The 15464-nt window shown below is 38.1% G+C and overlaps 2 protein-coding genes across 2 annotated transcripts; one reads left to right on the forward strand and one right to left on the reverse strand.

Moving 5' to 3' along the window:
- The first annotated feature begins 5073 nt into the window (after window positions 1–5073).
- Window positions 5074–11902, forward strand: mfap1 (microfibril associated protein 1). The gene is made up of 8 exons (XM_052149342.1): window positions 5074–5252; window positions 5638–5854; window positions 5952–6084; window positions 6169–6356; window positions 9738–10007; window positions 10111–10270; window positions 10353–10442; window positions 11496–11902. The coding sequence occupies exons 1-8, from the start codon at window positions 5171–5173 to the stop codon at window positions 11673–11675; spliced, it is 1320 nt and encodes a 439-aa protein (XP_052005302.1). The 5' UTR covers window positions 5074–5170; the 3' UTR covers window positions 11676–11902.
- Window positions 11903–11992: 90 nt separating this feature from the next.
- LOC127659497 (huntingtin-interacting protein K-like) lies at window positions 11993–12918 on the reverse strand. Its single transcript, XM_052149355.1, has 4 exons — window positions 12747–12918; window positions 12413–12468; window positions 12266–12317; window positions 11993–12182 (listed from the first exon to the last, which is right to left on the reverse strand). The coding sequence occupies exons 1-4, from the start codon at window positions 12906–12908 to the stop codon at window positions 12087–12089; spliced, it is 366 nt and encodes a 121-aa protein (XP_052005315.1). The 5' UTR covers window positions 12909–12918; the 3' UTR covers window positions 11993–12086.
- Between the last annotated feature and the right edge of the window lie 2546 nt (window positions 12919–15464).

The raw sequence follows: 15464 nt of genomic DNA on the forward strand, positions 1-15464 counted from the left end.
GCAGAGGAACGGCTGCCGACTGCGAGGGGAGGAGGGTCTCCTAACAAACCGCCTGGAGCGTTACTGCTGCCAGGGGCAGGGGAGACCCCTACCGACCACCAAAAATGTGGCGGGGCATTCCGTACGGCAGGGGCCAGAGGTCTACCGCCGATCTGTCCGGGGAGGCGTGGCTATCGTCCATTAGAGGATGGAGGAGTGGCCGAGACAAGCTACGGTTTTATCGGAGAACTGGCGAGTAAGTGATTTTTTTTTCTCTCTCTCTCCTCTCTCTCTCCCACTGCCGCTCCGCCTTGGCCTTTCCCTCTCTTTTTAAAATCTTTTGTTAATTTGGCACGATCTCCGTTACGGCGTGTAGGTGCCAAAATTGGTTTTGTTTCCCTCCCCTTGTCCCCTCCCTCATCCAGATAGACGGGGATGACCTGCCAGCAGACGGTGCGGAAGGCACGCCCCTCCCCAGTGAAGGGGGGGTGTACATCATGCCAGGGGCTCTGGCCTAAGAGAACGAGGGATGAATGTTGCAGGGCGGAGGACGGGGCCGGGTCGTGATTCCATTCAACCGGCCCCTAATCCGGCTAATCAAGCCTCAGAGAGGGATAAAGACCGACTGGAAGCTGCAGTGCGAGAGAGAGATTTACGAACAGCTGTCTGACACCTTTGTGTATTTGTCTTTTTGTTTAATTTGCTTATTAAACTATTATTTATATTGTCAAGCCGGTTCTTGTCTCCTCCTTTCCATTAATCCTTTTACAGTCGTACTGTTTGAGAAATTTGTGTAAGTATGAGTACATGAGTACAACTATTCCAATCTGTAATAGTTTTACTGCTTGAGAGAGGAAAATGTCTGCTATCTTTGTTGACAGGATGGACAACAGAAAGGGTTCAAGAATTCTTTGTATGCGCATCTCAAATGTTATAAGGGCTTCTTGGCACTAGTGCAGCGCTTGAGAAGAAACTGCAGCAGCTCATTTTAGAAAGAGGAGTGCAGATATGATGGTGCTTTTATGATGTAATTGATCATCAATCACAACAAAGATTTTAAGGTGTGTGTGTGTGTGTGTGTGTGTGTGCGTGCGTGCGTGCGTGCGTGTCTTTCATTTGTTCGTCTCTGTTATATAATAATGTACAAAGATGGTTATGGACTGCAATTAAAGTTTTGGTAAAAGTGGGGAAAATGTTGTAGCCTATCTTATTATTCATAAACTGATTAATATGGAAAATAATGATTTAAAAAGTACTACATCATCACGCTTATAAATGTTCTAATGGTAATCATAGATAAAATACCATTGTTATTGTTTTTATAAATACACTGCAGAGGCTTGTATTACCCACCAGTGCCATGTGATATCAGAAAAGATTTTAAACAAAATGACAAAGATTTCGAGAGCTTCTTACACTTTGAAGTAGACCCATATTCATTTTTGGTGATTTAACAAAAGAAAAGAACTACAATAAAACAATAGCATATGTACAGAACCCATTTAAGCCCACCGGCAACTAGTTGCTGCAGTGTATAGTTGTCATTTTCCTTTTGTAAGTATTTTTCTAGATGCTATCCATGTTTTATATCTCAGTGACTTACAAGAAAACAACCAAATTAAGGATTTCAAGAAAAACAATTGGTGTTCACTTCCTTCCTGTCACATAATGCTGTCAACTTCCTACCCCTTCTTCCAGGAAGCATGGCAAAGTCAAACCCTCCCAATAAAAGGTCATTTTCATGTTACTACGAAGTTTTTTTTTTTTACATATATAAATCTACATAATCATGAAGGTCTCTAGAATCACCCAAACAAAACAAATATTACAAGAGATCTATAGTGTCTTGTATACTTAGTCAAAAGTCCAAGCGGCAACAATAGTTGCCGGTGGGCAAATACCTTGTAAGTACATATATCATTGGGAAATGGGGTATACTGTGTTAATAGGTTAATAAATCAAGGTTATTGGTCTTTTTTAGTGCTTTTTACTTTTATAATATTCCACCTAAACATAACTTAAAGCATGGGATTAATTGCTGTAGTTTATCTTTTTCAAACGTTTATGATATTATGTCCAGGAAGGGGCAAAATATTGAGACCCCTTCATCCAGTTTGGATGCGTTTCATTCTAATCGGTCAAGGATCCTAATACTTTTTATGACTAGTAGCTTATGATTCCATTATAAAGTTGAAATTCAGACAAGTAAAGAGTTTACATTTACATTATTTTATGAAATCACCTACAGTATAAAGACTGAAATGCACATATGGGAGGTGTTGACCTGCATGACCAATGTGTAAACCGTTACCAGATTGGCATCCGATCAAAGAAGTGGTGTTGGCCATGCTACAGCTGGGCACTCAACAGTGGTCAATGCCTGGTGTTATTAGATGTACATGAAGGTGTAATGGGAAGTGGGAGGTGAGGCAGCGGGGTGGCAGGTTGGAAGGATGGGGTCTATGTTAGGTGGCATGATACAAAAACAAAACATGTATTTATTAATTATTTCATTCATTCAAAACCCACCCATTGAAAATTCATTCTTTCATTCATTCATACCAGTCATGTAAAGAGGGAGACAGAGATCTCCTCTCCTTCCAAAGGCTGGTTGCCCAGAGTTTTCTCCAGCGCCATGGGAGTTAATGCATTATATTTATTTTCATTTAACTTTTTGATACACAATGCCCTGTTAGGGCAACTTAATGTCTGCACTTTGTTCTGCACTATGATCCACCACTTTAAGTAAATGGGTTTGTTGAAGGTTTAAATCCTCATTTATTCAAGATAATTACGACATTTTAATAATTTATTTTCAAATTCAAGATATTATAAGCTAGAAGCAGCTTTTTTGGGGTTTGCAGTGAATTTCTTTATACTTTTACACATAATACATTTGTTTATGAATAAAGATTGATCTGTTGAAAGCAGTTATTTAGAGAATGATGCCAAATGTTCTCCTCCTATACAAATTTGACATTGAAGGCGTGCATACAACATATTTGCCCACCGGCAACTAAAGTTGCCGCACATTCAAATATGATTTTCAAGAAGAAGAAAAAAAACGAAAATAAATGCAGAACGTGTTCATTTAGTGCTCTCTCATCCTCATGCCATCCCAGATGTGTATGACTTTCTTTCTTCTGCAGGAAACAAACAAAGATTTTAGAAGAATATTTCAGCTCTGTAGCTCCATACATTGCAACTGAATGGTGACCAAAAGTTAAAAACTCCAAAAAGCATAAAAGTAATCCAAATTACTCCAGTGTTTTAATCCATGCCCAGATTTGAGGAGAATTGGAATACATGTAACTGGATTATGTATTTAAAATACAAAATATAAGTAACTGTATTCCACTACAGTTAAAACAATTTTGTAATTAGAATACAGTTACATTCAAAAAGTATTTTGATTACTGAAGAGATTACTTTGCATTTTATTGTCATTTATTTCATTTAATATTTAGTCCTTTCAGATGGAAAACATGTATCCAAATAAATGATGCGATCCAAAGTGCATTTGAACAGCAGTGAAACACTTTCTTATGATGTGTTACAGTCATATGAGCAGACAGAGAAGTACGTTTGAAGCACAAGAAAAATAAATTAACCTTGTGTAAATTATCATGTCAATATTTTGCTTTATCCTAAGCTACAAATGCTGTTTCTTGCCATTTTACATGCACCTGATAACAGGCACAATCATATATATATATTTTTATTTAGAAAATCCACATTAGATTATGTTTTCTTGCTTGCTCGTGCTCTCTCTCTAGAAAGACCTTTAATATTAGGGTAAAACTGTATTCTTGATGAGAATTTTTGTATTCTTTTCTGTAAAATAAAATCCTTAAAACAAGATCAGTTTGATTAATATTGTTTTAGAAACAACACTGCGTAAGATATTTAGTTTTTTCAGAGAATGTATTTTTAACATTGCATTTTGTCTTACTGTACTGGACAGTTTGATTTTATAATCAAAACAAGTGAAAAAATCTACCAGTGCTGAAGAAGTAATCCAAAGTATTTAGAATACATTACTGACCTTGAGTAATCTAATGTATTCTGGTAATCTGTAGTGGAATACATTTGGAAAGTAACCCTCCCAAGCCTGTCCATTTCTTTTGAAGAAGTCCACAGTTGTGGGTGAAAACTGACCAAAATGTAACTCCTTTTACTTTACATCTTGTCATCTGCAGTCTACAGGCACGATCATGATTATAAAGCTTGATAACACTTCCTAGTGCATAACGCATGCGCAGAGTGCTAGATGGCGTTAGGTAGTTTTACTGAACTTTATAATCATGGTCGCCATGGAGACTGCTGATGTCAAGGTTTTTACTGAAAAATGAAATTTAGTTTCATTAAATGTTGGTTTCTCACCCAAAACCATTTGGATCGCTTCAGAAGACATTGATTAAACCTCTGGCAATATGGGTTACTTTTATGCTGCCTTTATGTGCTTTTTGGAGGGTCAACGTTTTGATCACCATTCATTGCATTGTAAGGACCAACAGAGCTGAAATATTCTTCTAAAAATCTTCATTTTTGTTCTACAGATGAAAGAAAGGCATACACATCTGGGATGGCATGAGGGTGAGTAAATGATGAGAGAGTTTTCATTTTTGGGTGAACTATCCCTTTAAACTTAAGTGTCTTAAAACAAAACAATATATTTTTTTAAAAGAATCATAGAATTATTGTGGGTCTAAGATAGTGTAAAAGTTAAAATGCTAGAACATTTGTAACATAGCATTTAATAATTTAATTTGAAACAAGACCCTACTACATAATTTATAGAATTTGCGTCATTGCGCGTGTATGTGTGTGTTTTTTTATTTGTATTTTAGTTGTGTGTATTCTTTCTTTTTGGGGCCCATGTTTATTGTTGTAATATCCTTATTGGAAAGGATTTTTTGGATGAAATACATAAAAAAAACTATTTACGTGACAATTAGAGAAAAATACAGCTGATAACCAGCAAATGGCATGTCAGGGTGATGTGTTGAATGATATAGGTGAAGGAACCGCTGATATCAGGAACTATAAGGTGGACCATTTGTACGCGCGGGGACATTTTGACGTAGCATTTCCGGTACGTCCATTTTAGTAAACAGGGTTTTTTACGTTTGAGATTTTCATCGATTGCGATTGTTTTCTAGTGTAAAGGGATCAGTGAGAGTTGTCCAAAATGTCTGGACCAAACGCATTAAATGCCAAGCAGCCGCCGATCCAGTCGACGGCAGGAGCCGTACCCATCCGAAATGAAAAAGGTAATTGTGAGACAAGCATTTGGCTTTCATGATCAACGTGTGTACTGACAACAGGATCCGACTGAATCTCAATGCTGAAGACATTGAAATAAGTCATAACAAAAATCTGTAATGAGACTGAGTCATATTAGTTGACTGAACTGCTGCAGGATGCACAGTGTGTTTGTGGTGGTAATAAGCGCTCATATGGATGGCACCTCATATGGGTATTTTGAAGTATTTTTATTTGACTTGTGAATTGTAACTACATAGCCCCACATTGAGTTTACATGTGTTTGAAATAACATAAATCCAAAATAACCCAAATTGTTTGTTTAACATTGCCATGTTGGAGTAACTTTCTGTGCAACTTTTGAAAATATCATGTTTTCTTTGATAACTTCAGGTGAAATTTCTATGGAGAAGGTGAAAGTGAAGCGATATGTTTCGGGTAAGCGGCCAGACTATGCTCCCATGGAGTCCTCAGATGAAGAAGAGGAGGATTTCCAGTTTGTTAAGAAGGGTAAAGAGGCTGAACCGGAGATGGAAATGGAAGAAGAGGAAAAATCTGACCCTCGTCTTCGACGTCTCTTGAATCGAGCGTCTGAGGATGTTGAAGAAAAGTATAGCTAATTCATCTGTGTAGTACTCTCTCATTCTTATATATTACAGTGGAGTCTGTTGATGACAGTGTGGGATACATTTTTATTTCCTCCATAGACTTGCGAGACACAGGCAGATAGCTGAGCCAGAGCTGATCGTTCAAAGCAGCGAGGACTCTGATGAGGGAACCTGGCACCCTGAGCGTGAGGAGAGCAGTGAAGATGAAGAGGAGGAGGAAGTTGATGATGAGGTGGGTCACTTCAAATTTTTAGGAATTGTCAATATAGTTATGAAATTACTTTACAAATAAGTGGTTAATGTGTCCTCTGCATAGGAAATTGAGAGGAGACGAGCAATGATGCGCCAAAGAGCACAAGAGAGGAAGAACGAGGAAATGGAGGTCATGGAGGTGGAGGAGGAGGGGAAATCTGGTGACGAGTCTGAATCGGAGTCAGAGTACGAGGAATACACAGACAGTGAGGATGAAGCTGAGCCTCGGTTAAAACCTGTGTTCATCCGCAAGTAAGTCTCTGTAATGTGAATTCATCTTTAAGGCCGATTTATACTTCTGCATCGAACCTACGTCATAAAAATGTAACTGCGCTTTGCGTTGATGCACACCACAACAGCTGTGATTGGTACACTTTTAACAAGAGACCGCCCCACCCAGGTTGTACCTAAATTTCAACATGTTCAAATACTTTGAACTCGTTTTTAAAGGATTGGTTCACCCAGAAATAAAGTTTCTTTTTTAAAGAAATGTAATCCCCTTTTCTCCCAATGTTGGAATGCCCAATTCCCACTACTTTAGTATGTCCTCATGGTGGTGCGGTTACTCACCTCAATACGGGTGGTGGAGGACAAGTCTCAGTTGCCTCTGCCATCTTATCAAGTGGGTCGCTGTGCATGACGTGTAGGCTCATGCTAAACTCTGCGATCCACACTCAACTTACCACATGCCCCATTGAGAGCAAGCACTTAATCGCGGCCACGAGGAGGTTACCCCATGTGACTCTGCCCTCCCTAGCAACCGGGCCATTTTGGTTGCTTAGGAGACCTGGCTGGAGTCACTCAGCACGCCCTAGATTCAAACTTGTGACTCCAGGGGAGGTAGTCGCGTCAATACTCACTGAGAAACCCAGACTGTGTTTTTCTTAACAAAAATGTTGTGCTCCGTGATGTCATACAATGGCAGTTTATGGTCACTGCCTCTTCAAGCTCTACAAGAAATATAATAAATTATTCCATGAGACTTATGATTGTTATGAAAGCAGACGATAAGGTTTGGTGAGAAACAAACTTAAATCTAATGTATTATTTACTGAAAATGTAGACTGGCCGTTGATCTCCTGTGTGTATTCATGAGTCTGCACGTGAGCTTTAGAACTTCTTGCACGAGAGCAACAGTAGTTACGCAGCAAACGCGAGATGAGGCTTTCGATCGAAATTTTGTTTTGTTTCACTTCAACAGGACCACTAGTTATATTAACAACAGAAAACACAACATAGCTACACACAAAACAGAGAAGAGAACTTGCAAACATATCTGATGAGTTTGTAGTTGAAGAATAGATGCATTTCAATATCCATTCCTTAATCAAAAAGTGATGGAGGAGGGTGAGGGTATCTACCAGTACCACCGCTCCCTTTTCGCATATTACAGTCTGCGTAGGGCACCAACTCCTTAGGTGGGCACCATCTTACCCGAAGGGGTTACAAGAAACTTCACACGTTACATGTTATTCAAGGACCTGAAAGCAGTCGCGGAAGAGACGATCGCCTCGTGCTCGCACCACGCAGTGGTTTTTGGACCAGTTCATAGGGAATGGGGTTAACGGGCGTAACTCCAAATATAGAAAACAAGCAATCAACAGAATGTCCCGTTGCTCATTGCAGCTGCTTAGGGCAAAAATCTCTGATTAACATAGAAAACATCACTTTTATTACATATCTTTAATGTCTGAGTAGGACACAGCGGGACTGTGGCTACCTTCAGCCCCATCTCTCTGATTGATTGAGGACTCCGGTTAAAACAATTAAGTCTGGACATTGAAATGCACCTATTCTTCCACTACAAACTCTTCAGACATATTTGTAAGTTCTGTTCTCTGGTTTGTTGTGTTTTCTGTTATCGCTGATGGTCCCGTTGAAGTGAAACAAAGCGAGTTTTCAATTGAACGCCCCATCTCGTGTGTGTTGCGTAACTACTGTTGCTTTCGTGCAAAGAGGTGCAGACTCATGAACACATACAGGAGATCAATGGTCAGTCAACAGTTTCACTAAATTATTCGATTTAGGTTTGTTTTGCACCAAACCTTATCGAATGCTTTCACAACAATCACGAGTCTCATGGAATAATTTATTAGACTTCCGAATTATACTTTTGTGTCCATTTGAATCTCGAAGAGGTGGTCACTGTAAACTCCCATTATTTGACATCACTGAGCACAACATTTGTTTCACAATTTCTCCCTTTGCGTTAAGAAAATGAAAAGGTAATTTGGGGTTATAACAACATAGGGAGGAGTAAACAATGGCTGAATTTTCATTTTGAATCCACGAATTACATGGCTTTTATTTATGACTGTATAATAATGGCTGTGTAATTGCAGAATCCAAGGGTGAACTATAAATGCTAACTAATTTGGCCACTAGGCAGAGCCTACACTGCAGGTTGAAAGTAGAAGTATAAATCAGCCGTCTGTATATGCTGCAAACAGACATATCTTTCTATACAGTGTTTGCAATGGCAGAAAACATTAGCAGTCTTTTTCAGGTCTCATTTAGATGTGATTAAATAAGTCCATGATTTCACAATAATAAACAGGCATGCAACAAAGAGGTAGCTACTTATAATAAATTATAGAAAAGAAGTCTCTGTGGACACCAAACACACATCATAAAGGTTCCACCCTTCCAACAAGAAGTTTATGCTGTATTAACGGTTAATCGCGACTAAGACAAATGAACACGTTAAGCTTTTTAAATTAATTGCATATATTAAGGCGTTAATTCTGACAGCTCTAAATTAAAGTGAATATAGCCTAATGTCGGTTGGAAAATAGTTACGTCTGATTCGAGTGCTTGACTCCATACATTTTTGTTTTTAATGTGGCTTATTTAATGAAAAAGTGGGTTTATAATCCATCTGTTCAGTTCATTACTAGTCACCAATTAGCACACACCAGTAAAAGAGTGCTTGCGCACATAAAGAGTTTTCGGATGGTATGCACGTGTTTACAGCAAGTTTATTTTTTATAAATCCCGATGTGTCACAAATGAAATTGCGTATGCACATTTCAATGCCCATTTTGCAATGCAACATTTATACATCATGTCATTATGGCAAGTCGAGTCATTTTTATTTGTATAGCGCTTTTCACGACACACACAATTTATTTAGAGTCATCATTATGCAAGAACGTGATTAGAAATTGTCTTAAGAAATAAAAATAATTATATTTAGAACCCCAGTGTGCAAGCTAAAAGCGACTCTGGCAAGGAACACAAAACTCCATAAGATGTTGGTTAATGGAGAAAAATAACCATGGGGGAAACCAGACTCACTGTGGGGGCCAGTTCCCCTCTGGCTAACATCATGAATATAATGCCAATATTACTTATGTATAGTTAAAGTCATGGTTTAAAATTAGTAAATTAAATATGTTTTAAGGGACAGTGTTTAACCTGTTTTAAAAGATGTTTTAATTGCACGTCTTGCCATTTTCATATGCAAAATGCATTAGCCGTTTCGAAAACAATCTGTGGCTGTGCTGACTAAGACTCATGTTAATTTGCTTTGTAGTGATAGACAATGATTTTGTATCTCAAATGTGATTGTAGGTTCTCTGACTCTTGTTATCTGATGTGAGTGTCATTTTTTGTTTCAATGTGATTTATCAGGAAGGACAGAGTAACGGTCGCAGAACGAGAAGCGGAGGAGCAGAGACAGAAAGAACTGGAAGCAGAGGCCAAAAAACAAGCTGAAGAGAGGCGACGCTACACACTGAAGATTGTAGAGGAGGAGGCAAAGAAAGAGTTTGAGGAGAACAAACGTACACTGGCCGCACTTGATGCTCTGGACACAGATGGAGAAAATGAAGAGGAAGAGTATGAGGCCTGGAAAGTCAGAGAACTGAAGCGTATTAAAAGGGACAGAGAAGCCAGAGAAGCGTTAGTCATCATCCTTTGTACCATGAACCGTTTTGATGCACATGGCCTTTGTATAGAAAATAATTCATAAATTATATAATGTGGCATTTCTTTTAATTTACAGAATCGAGAAAGAGAAGGCAGAAATCGAGAGATTTCACAATCTTACAGAGGAAGAACGCAGAGCAGAACTGCGCAACAATGGGAAAGTGGTCACCAACAAAGCAACAAAGGGCAAATACAAATTTCTGCAGAAGTACTACCACAGAGGCGCTTTCTTTATGGTGAGTGATTGCAGATGATCAGTTTAAGATTTGGTTATCATTTATTCTTGTTGTCTGATATATGTTGCATCTTTTTCTGCAGGATGATGAGCAAGATGTCTTCAGGAGAGACTTTAGTGCTCCAACTCTTGAGGACCATTTCAACAAAACAATCTTGCCCAAAGTCATGCAGGTCAGTTCTAGTGCCTTGTATTCAAAGGCATTATGTGGGTCTCAACATGAATGCCATTCTATAGCCCAGATATACAGTAGCATATTTTTTTTTTATTAGTGTCATGTTTATTTTTTAAGGGTAGCAATATTAAAGTTTGTGGCCTTATCTCATTTGTTAATAGAGGAAAACCCCTGAACAGATCTTTCTACTGATTACAATGTATTGACACATCAACCTTAAAGGGGTAGTTCTCCCAAAGATGAAAATTCTCCAATCATTTATTCACCCTCATGCCATCCCAGATGTGGATGACTTACTTTCTCTAACAGAACACAAACAGATTTTTAGAAGAATATTTCAGCTCTGTTGGTCCATACAAAGCAAGTGAATGGTGACCAAATCTTTGAAGCTCCAAAAAACACAAAGGAAACAATAAAGTAATCCACAAGACTCCAGTGGTTTAATCCATGTCTTCTGAAGTGATCCAAACAGTTTTGAGTGAGAACAGACCAAAATGTAACACATTTTTCAATATAAATCTTGACTTCAGTAAACTCCTTGGCGATTATGATTTCAAGCTCCATTACACTTCCTAGTACCATCCAATGCTCTGCATAAGCTTCAAGCACTAGGAAGTGTAATCAAGCCTGAAATCATGATCATGACAAGAGACTGCAATGACACAATGTACAGTGAAAAATGTGTAACATTTTGGTCTGTTTTCACCCAAAATCGATCGGATTTCTTCAGAAGACATGGATTTAAAAACTGGTCTTATGGATTACTTTTGTTCTTTTTGGAGCTTAAAACTTTTGATCACCATTCACTTGCATTGTGTGGACTTACAGAGCTGAAATGTTCTTCTAAAAATCTTTGTGTTCTGTAGAAGAAAGTGAATCATCCACATCTGGGATGGCATGAGGGTGAATAATTGATGAGAGTATTTTCGTTTTTGGGCGAACTATCCCTTTTAAGATCAATTCGATCATTTTAGTATACTAGTAGATGGGTATCCATGTTTAATACATAATGTAACATAGTTAATTATTCTGTGTGCTCTTCTATTTGCAGGTCAAAAACTTTGGACGATCTGGACGTACAAAATACACACATCTGGTGGACCAGGACACCACTTCATTTGATTCTGCCTGGGCTCAGGAGAGTGCTCAGAACAGCAAGTTCTTCAAACAGAAGGCAGGGGGCGTGAGAGATGTGTTTGATCGTCCAACAGTGCATAAGAGAAAGACATGAACATGTGTCTATGCTAAAAGAGCAAGTTGAGCTCAAACATGGACAGTTTCATCCTTCATCAAACACACTAGTCCTTTACGAATGCATTGTGCTAATGTGTGCAAAACCCATAACAAAGACAACTCTTTATTGTATTATCTAGATGTTTCAGTTTTGTACAAAATTCGTAGTATTTAGTTCCGTTTGTAAAAACTAAAAAATCTCCTTTTTGCTTTACGCCAATAAATTACTACAAAAAACTATTGATGACTGTCTTACATTAGGAATGAATTAATAAAATAAGTGTGACCAAAATGAATGAGGTGGTAAGTCAACTGTACTGTTAAAATGAAAAGTTCCTTTATTACAAACTAAATACAATGTGAAAGCCAAAGAAAAGGTTTTGACAGGTGGTAAGGCAGTCCAATGCACTCAGTTGGTGAGAGCGATCAATGCCTCAACAACGTTGCCCATGTGTTCTCTCAGACTGCGCTCTGCCAATGATCTGGGAATCTCCATCTCTCCCATCTGTTGAAGACATCAAGCTCATTCATTTGCATGAATACCATCAAATAATTCACGAGGCTAACATAAGCCTATATAATACGTACGATGAGCTCCACATCTTCCTTCTTTATTGTTACTTTGGCCAATTCTTTTTCTCTGTCAAGGTGATGGAAAGGGATTTGGTCATTTCTTCATGATAAAATATTCAATGGATCATTATGTCAAGATCACCTGGGATCAAAAGTTCTTACCTTTCCTGTTTTGCCTTCTGTTCTCTGGACCTTCGGTCTCCGATCACGGACATGGCCTTCAAACATACAGATATATCAGTAACAACCTATCAAGCCTCATAAGTGCTAAAACAAGATTAGATATACATGTACATTACATATATTTTACAGGGATGTTTTGTCTATTCTGTGATCACGCTTAATGCTGAGCAGTCCTACTGCTGATATACTTAAACGTTATGATAAATGTGCGATTATAGAGGATATATCATTATCATGTAAATGTGCTGTCAGTTCTGCCGCACATGGTTACTCTGATAACCAAATCAGCTTCTGATGCTGCCCTTGAGTTTACCGTTTCCAAATCCGAGCTGGATATTTCTTTTTCCTCCGCATAGTCGGTAACCTTTTCCAAATCAGCAGCTCCACTATCATGTTTGCGGGGCTTTTCTGTGGGTTTTCCCGTGCAGTTTTCTTCAGCCTCTAAATCCAAATCCACATCTCCCTCAGCCGCCATGTTCGCCTCTTTGCACCTGGAACTAAAAACAAAACGATCACAACACCCGAAATGAGATTAATGTAACACACAGAAGTGGTCACGTGTTTTCAAATTAACCGATTTCTTTAATGCCCCAAATCGTTTAATGGCCATAAAGTTGCCTTTGGTAAAAAATAAAGGTAACTTTTCAGAAAATCTTAACAGCTTTTAGTACTGTATATAATGACAGTATCAATAAACGCTAGTTTCCAATAACAGAACAAAGAGGATTTTGGTTGGCAAATTTGCATATTCATGTAAAATGTAACTATTATAATAACGAGATTCGTGATGTATTTTATTTTGTCAAAATTCAATTTTATATAAAGTTGGTGAGGGGCCTTTTACCCCAAGTGTGAGGTAAAAGCCCCCTTGGGATGTTATAGAGATATCGTGTAAATACCGGGCCAATATTTGTAGGGCAAAATGTCAACTAATGCAAATTATTTGAGACAGCAACATGCTTTTTTTAAGTAACAGTTTAAGATCATATATGTTCAAAATAACCACTTCAGTAAGGGTTAACCATTTTCTGTTAATCTCAGTCACATTTGGCATTTTGTAACATTTGTACCAACAGATATTACAGTAAAAGTTTAATATTACCATTAAAAGTAATCTATAGACAAATTAGTCTCCATTGTGATTGTATCAGTTAATGTGAACCCACTTTGATCATAATATAAAATATCTCACCCCACTTAAAAGAACAATGTGTTATATTATTTTACCCCAAATAATATCCTTTGAACTTTTGGACTGTTATTTAAAAATATATATTTTATGTCCTTGAACAAAACTGAAAATGACAAATAACTGTTTGGTCTCAAAATAAATCACTGTGCAAAAGTCTTGAAAAATGTTGCACAGTGAGGATGTTTTTATTTTATTTTATATATTTTAAATGAAATAAATAGTTTTTATTTATCACTTAATGTCATACAAAGTCCAGTAAACATAAAAAAGCTAAATCAATATTTGGCGTGACCACCTTTGCCTTTAAATCAGCACCAATTCTCCTCGATACAACAGGACACAGTTTTTCTTGGTTGTTGGCAGATCGGATGATCAAAGCTTCTTGGAGAATTCCCCACAGATATTCAAATTCAGCTGTCTCAGTTACTTCTGTCTCTTTATGTAATCTCAGACTGACACAATGTTCAGTGGAGGTCATGGGAGATCTTTTTTCACATAATTAAATAAATATATTTCTCCAAAACACATTGTAAAGGGATTTAGACGGGCAAGGAGGAGGCGATAACCGGCATGACACTAAATAATAGTTTAATGAGAAACTTACACAAACACACACGTGACGGTCAGCTGCTGTAAACAATCTCTCTCTCCTGCACCACCATCCGCAGTCGGCCTTTATCCCTCTCGGATGCTTTATTAGCCTGATAAGGGACCGGGTGTGCAGAATCACCACCCGGCCCGCCCTCCGCCCTGTCACACACATTTGCCACAATTATTTGCACCCTTAGAAATCATTATGAGTACAATATTTCTGAATTATTCCCATTCATATTTTAAAACCTAGGTGACTAGGAACATGAAATTGTTCAGTCATGACCTTTTTCACAGGGGTATACATATGAGGTAACACACAGGCCAAATTCCCTTAGTGATCACAATGTACCAAAGAATATAATTCTGATGTGCAGCAAAAGGTTGTTGAGCTTCACAAAATGGGAAGTGGCTATAAGAAAGTATAGCCAATATAGACACACAAGTAGTGTGTCTATATTGTCTCTACGCACAGTGAGGAGGATGGTTCAGCATGCCAAAAGATCTCCAAGGATCACAGCTGGAGAATTGCAGAATTACATTGGTCTTGAGATCAGAAAATCTCCAAAACTACAATCAGACATCACCTACAACAACACGAGTTGTTTGGGAGGGTTCCAAGAAAAAAGCCTCTGCTCTTATCCAAGAACTAACTCAAGCATCTTCAGTTTTACAGACACTACTGGAACTTCAAATGTTGTTTTGATACATGCAACACAGACTCTATTACATACCAACAGATAAAAGCCTCTGCCAGAAAGCTTACAATGGGCCCTGATTTGATCTTCCAGCAAGACAATGATCCAAAACAAATAGCAAAATCAACACAAAAATGGTTCACAGGCAACAAAATCAAGGTTCTGCCATGGCCATCCCAGTCCCCTAACTTGAACCCCATAGAAAATGACTGGGGTGAACTGAAGAGGAGAGTCCACCAACATGGACCTCTGAATTTGAAGGATCTGTTGAGGTACATATGGAGGAATAGTCTCAGATGACTTGCCAGGTGTCATTAGGCATTCTAAGAGAAGACTCAGAGACTCAGACTCTATCTTGGCAAAGGTTGGTTGCATAAATGATTGAATAAAAGGGTGCCCATAATTGTGCCACACATATATTTAACAAACAAATTAGTTTTTTGATAAAAATTGTGTTCTGTTTGCAATTGTTTGATATCCATTAGAGGATAGAGTTTTGTTAATATTTTGAATGAAAGATCAAAAGGATAAACAATAAAGACATTTTTTA

This window comes from Xyrauchen texanus, chromosome 2, assembly GCF_025860055.1.
Source record: "Xyrauchen texanus isolate HMW12.3.18 chromosome 2, RBS_HiC_50CHRs, whole genome shotgun sequence".
In the NCBI taxonomy this organism is placed as follows: Eukaryota; Metazoa; Chordata; class Actinopteri; order Cypriniformes; family Catostomidae; genus Xyrauchen; species Xyrauchen texanus.

Coding starts and splice junctions, on each gene's coding strand:
- mfap1 (XM_052149342.1), top strand. CDS start 5,171: ATGTCTGGACCAAACGCATTAAATGCCAAGCAGCCGCCGATCCAGTCG. Junction 6,085..6,168: donor AGGAGGAAGTTGATGATGAG/GTGGGTCACTTC, acceptor TCCTCTGCATAG/GAAATTGAGAGGAGACGAGC. Junction 10,271..10,352: donor ACAGAGGCGCTTTCTTTATG/GTGAGTGATTGC, acceptor CTTTTTCTGCAG/GATGATGAGCAAGATGTCTT.
- LOC127659497 (XM_052149355.1), bottom strand. CDS start 12,908: ATGGCGGCTGAGGGAGATGTGGATTTGGATTTAGAGGCTGAAGAAAAC. Junction 12,469..12,746: donor CCAGCTCGGATTTGGAAACG/GTAAACTCAAGG, acceptor GTATGTTTGAAG/GCCATGTCCGTGATCGGAGA. Junction 12,318..12,412: donor CAGAAGGCAAAACAGGAAAG/GTAAGAACTTTT, acceptor TCACCTTGACAG/AGAAAAAGAATTGGCCAAAG.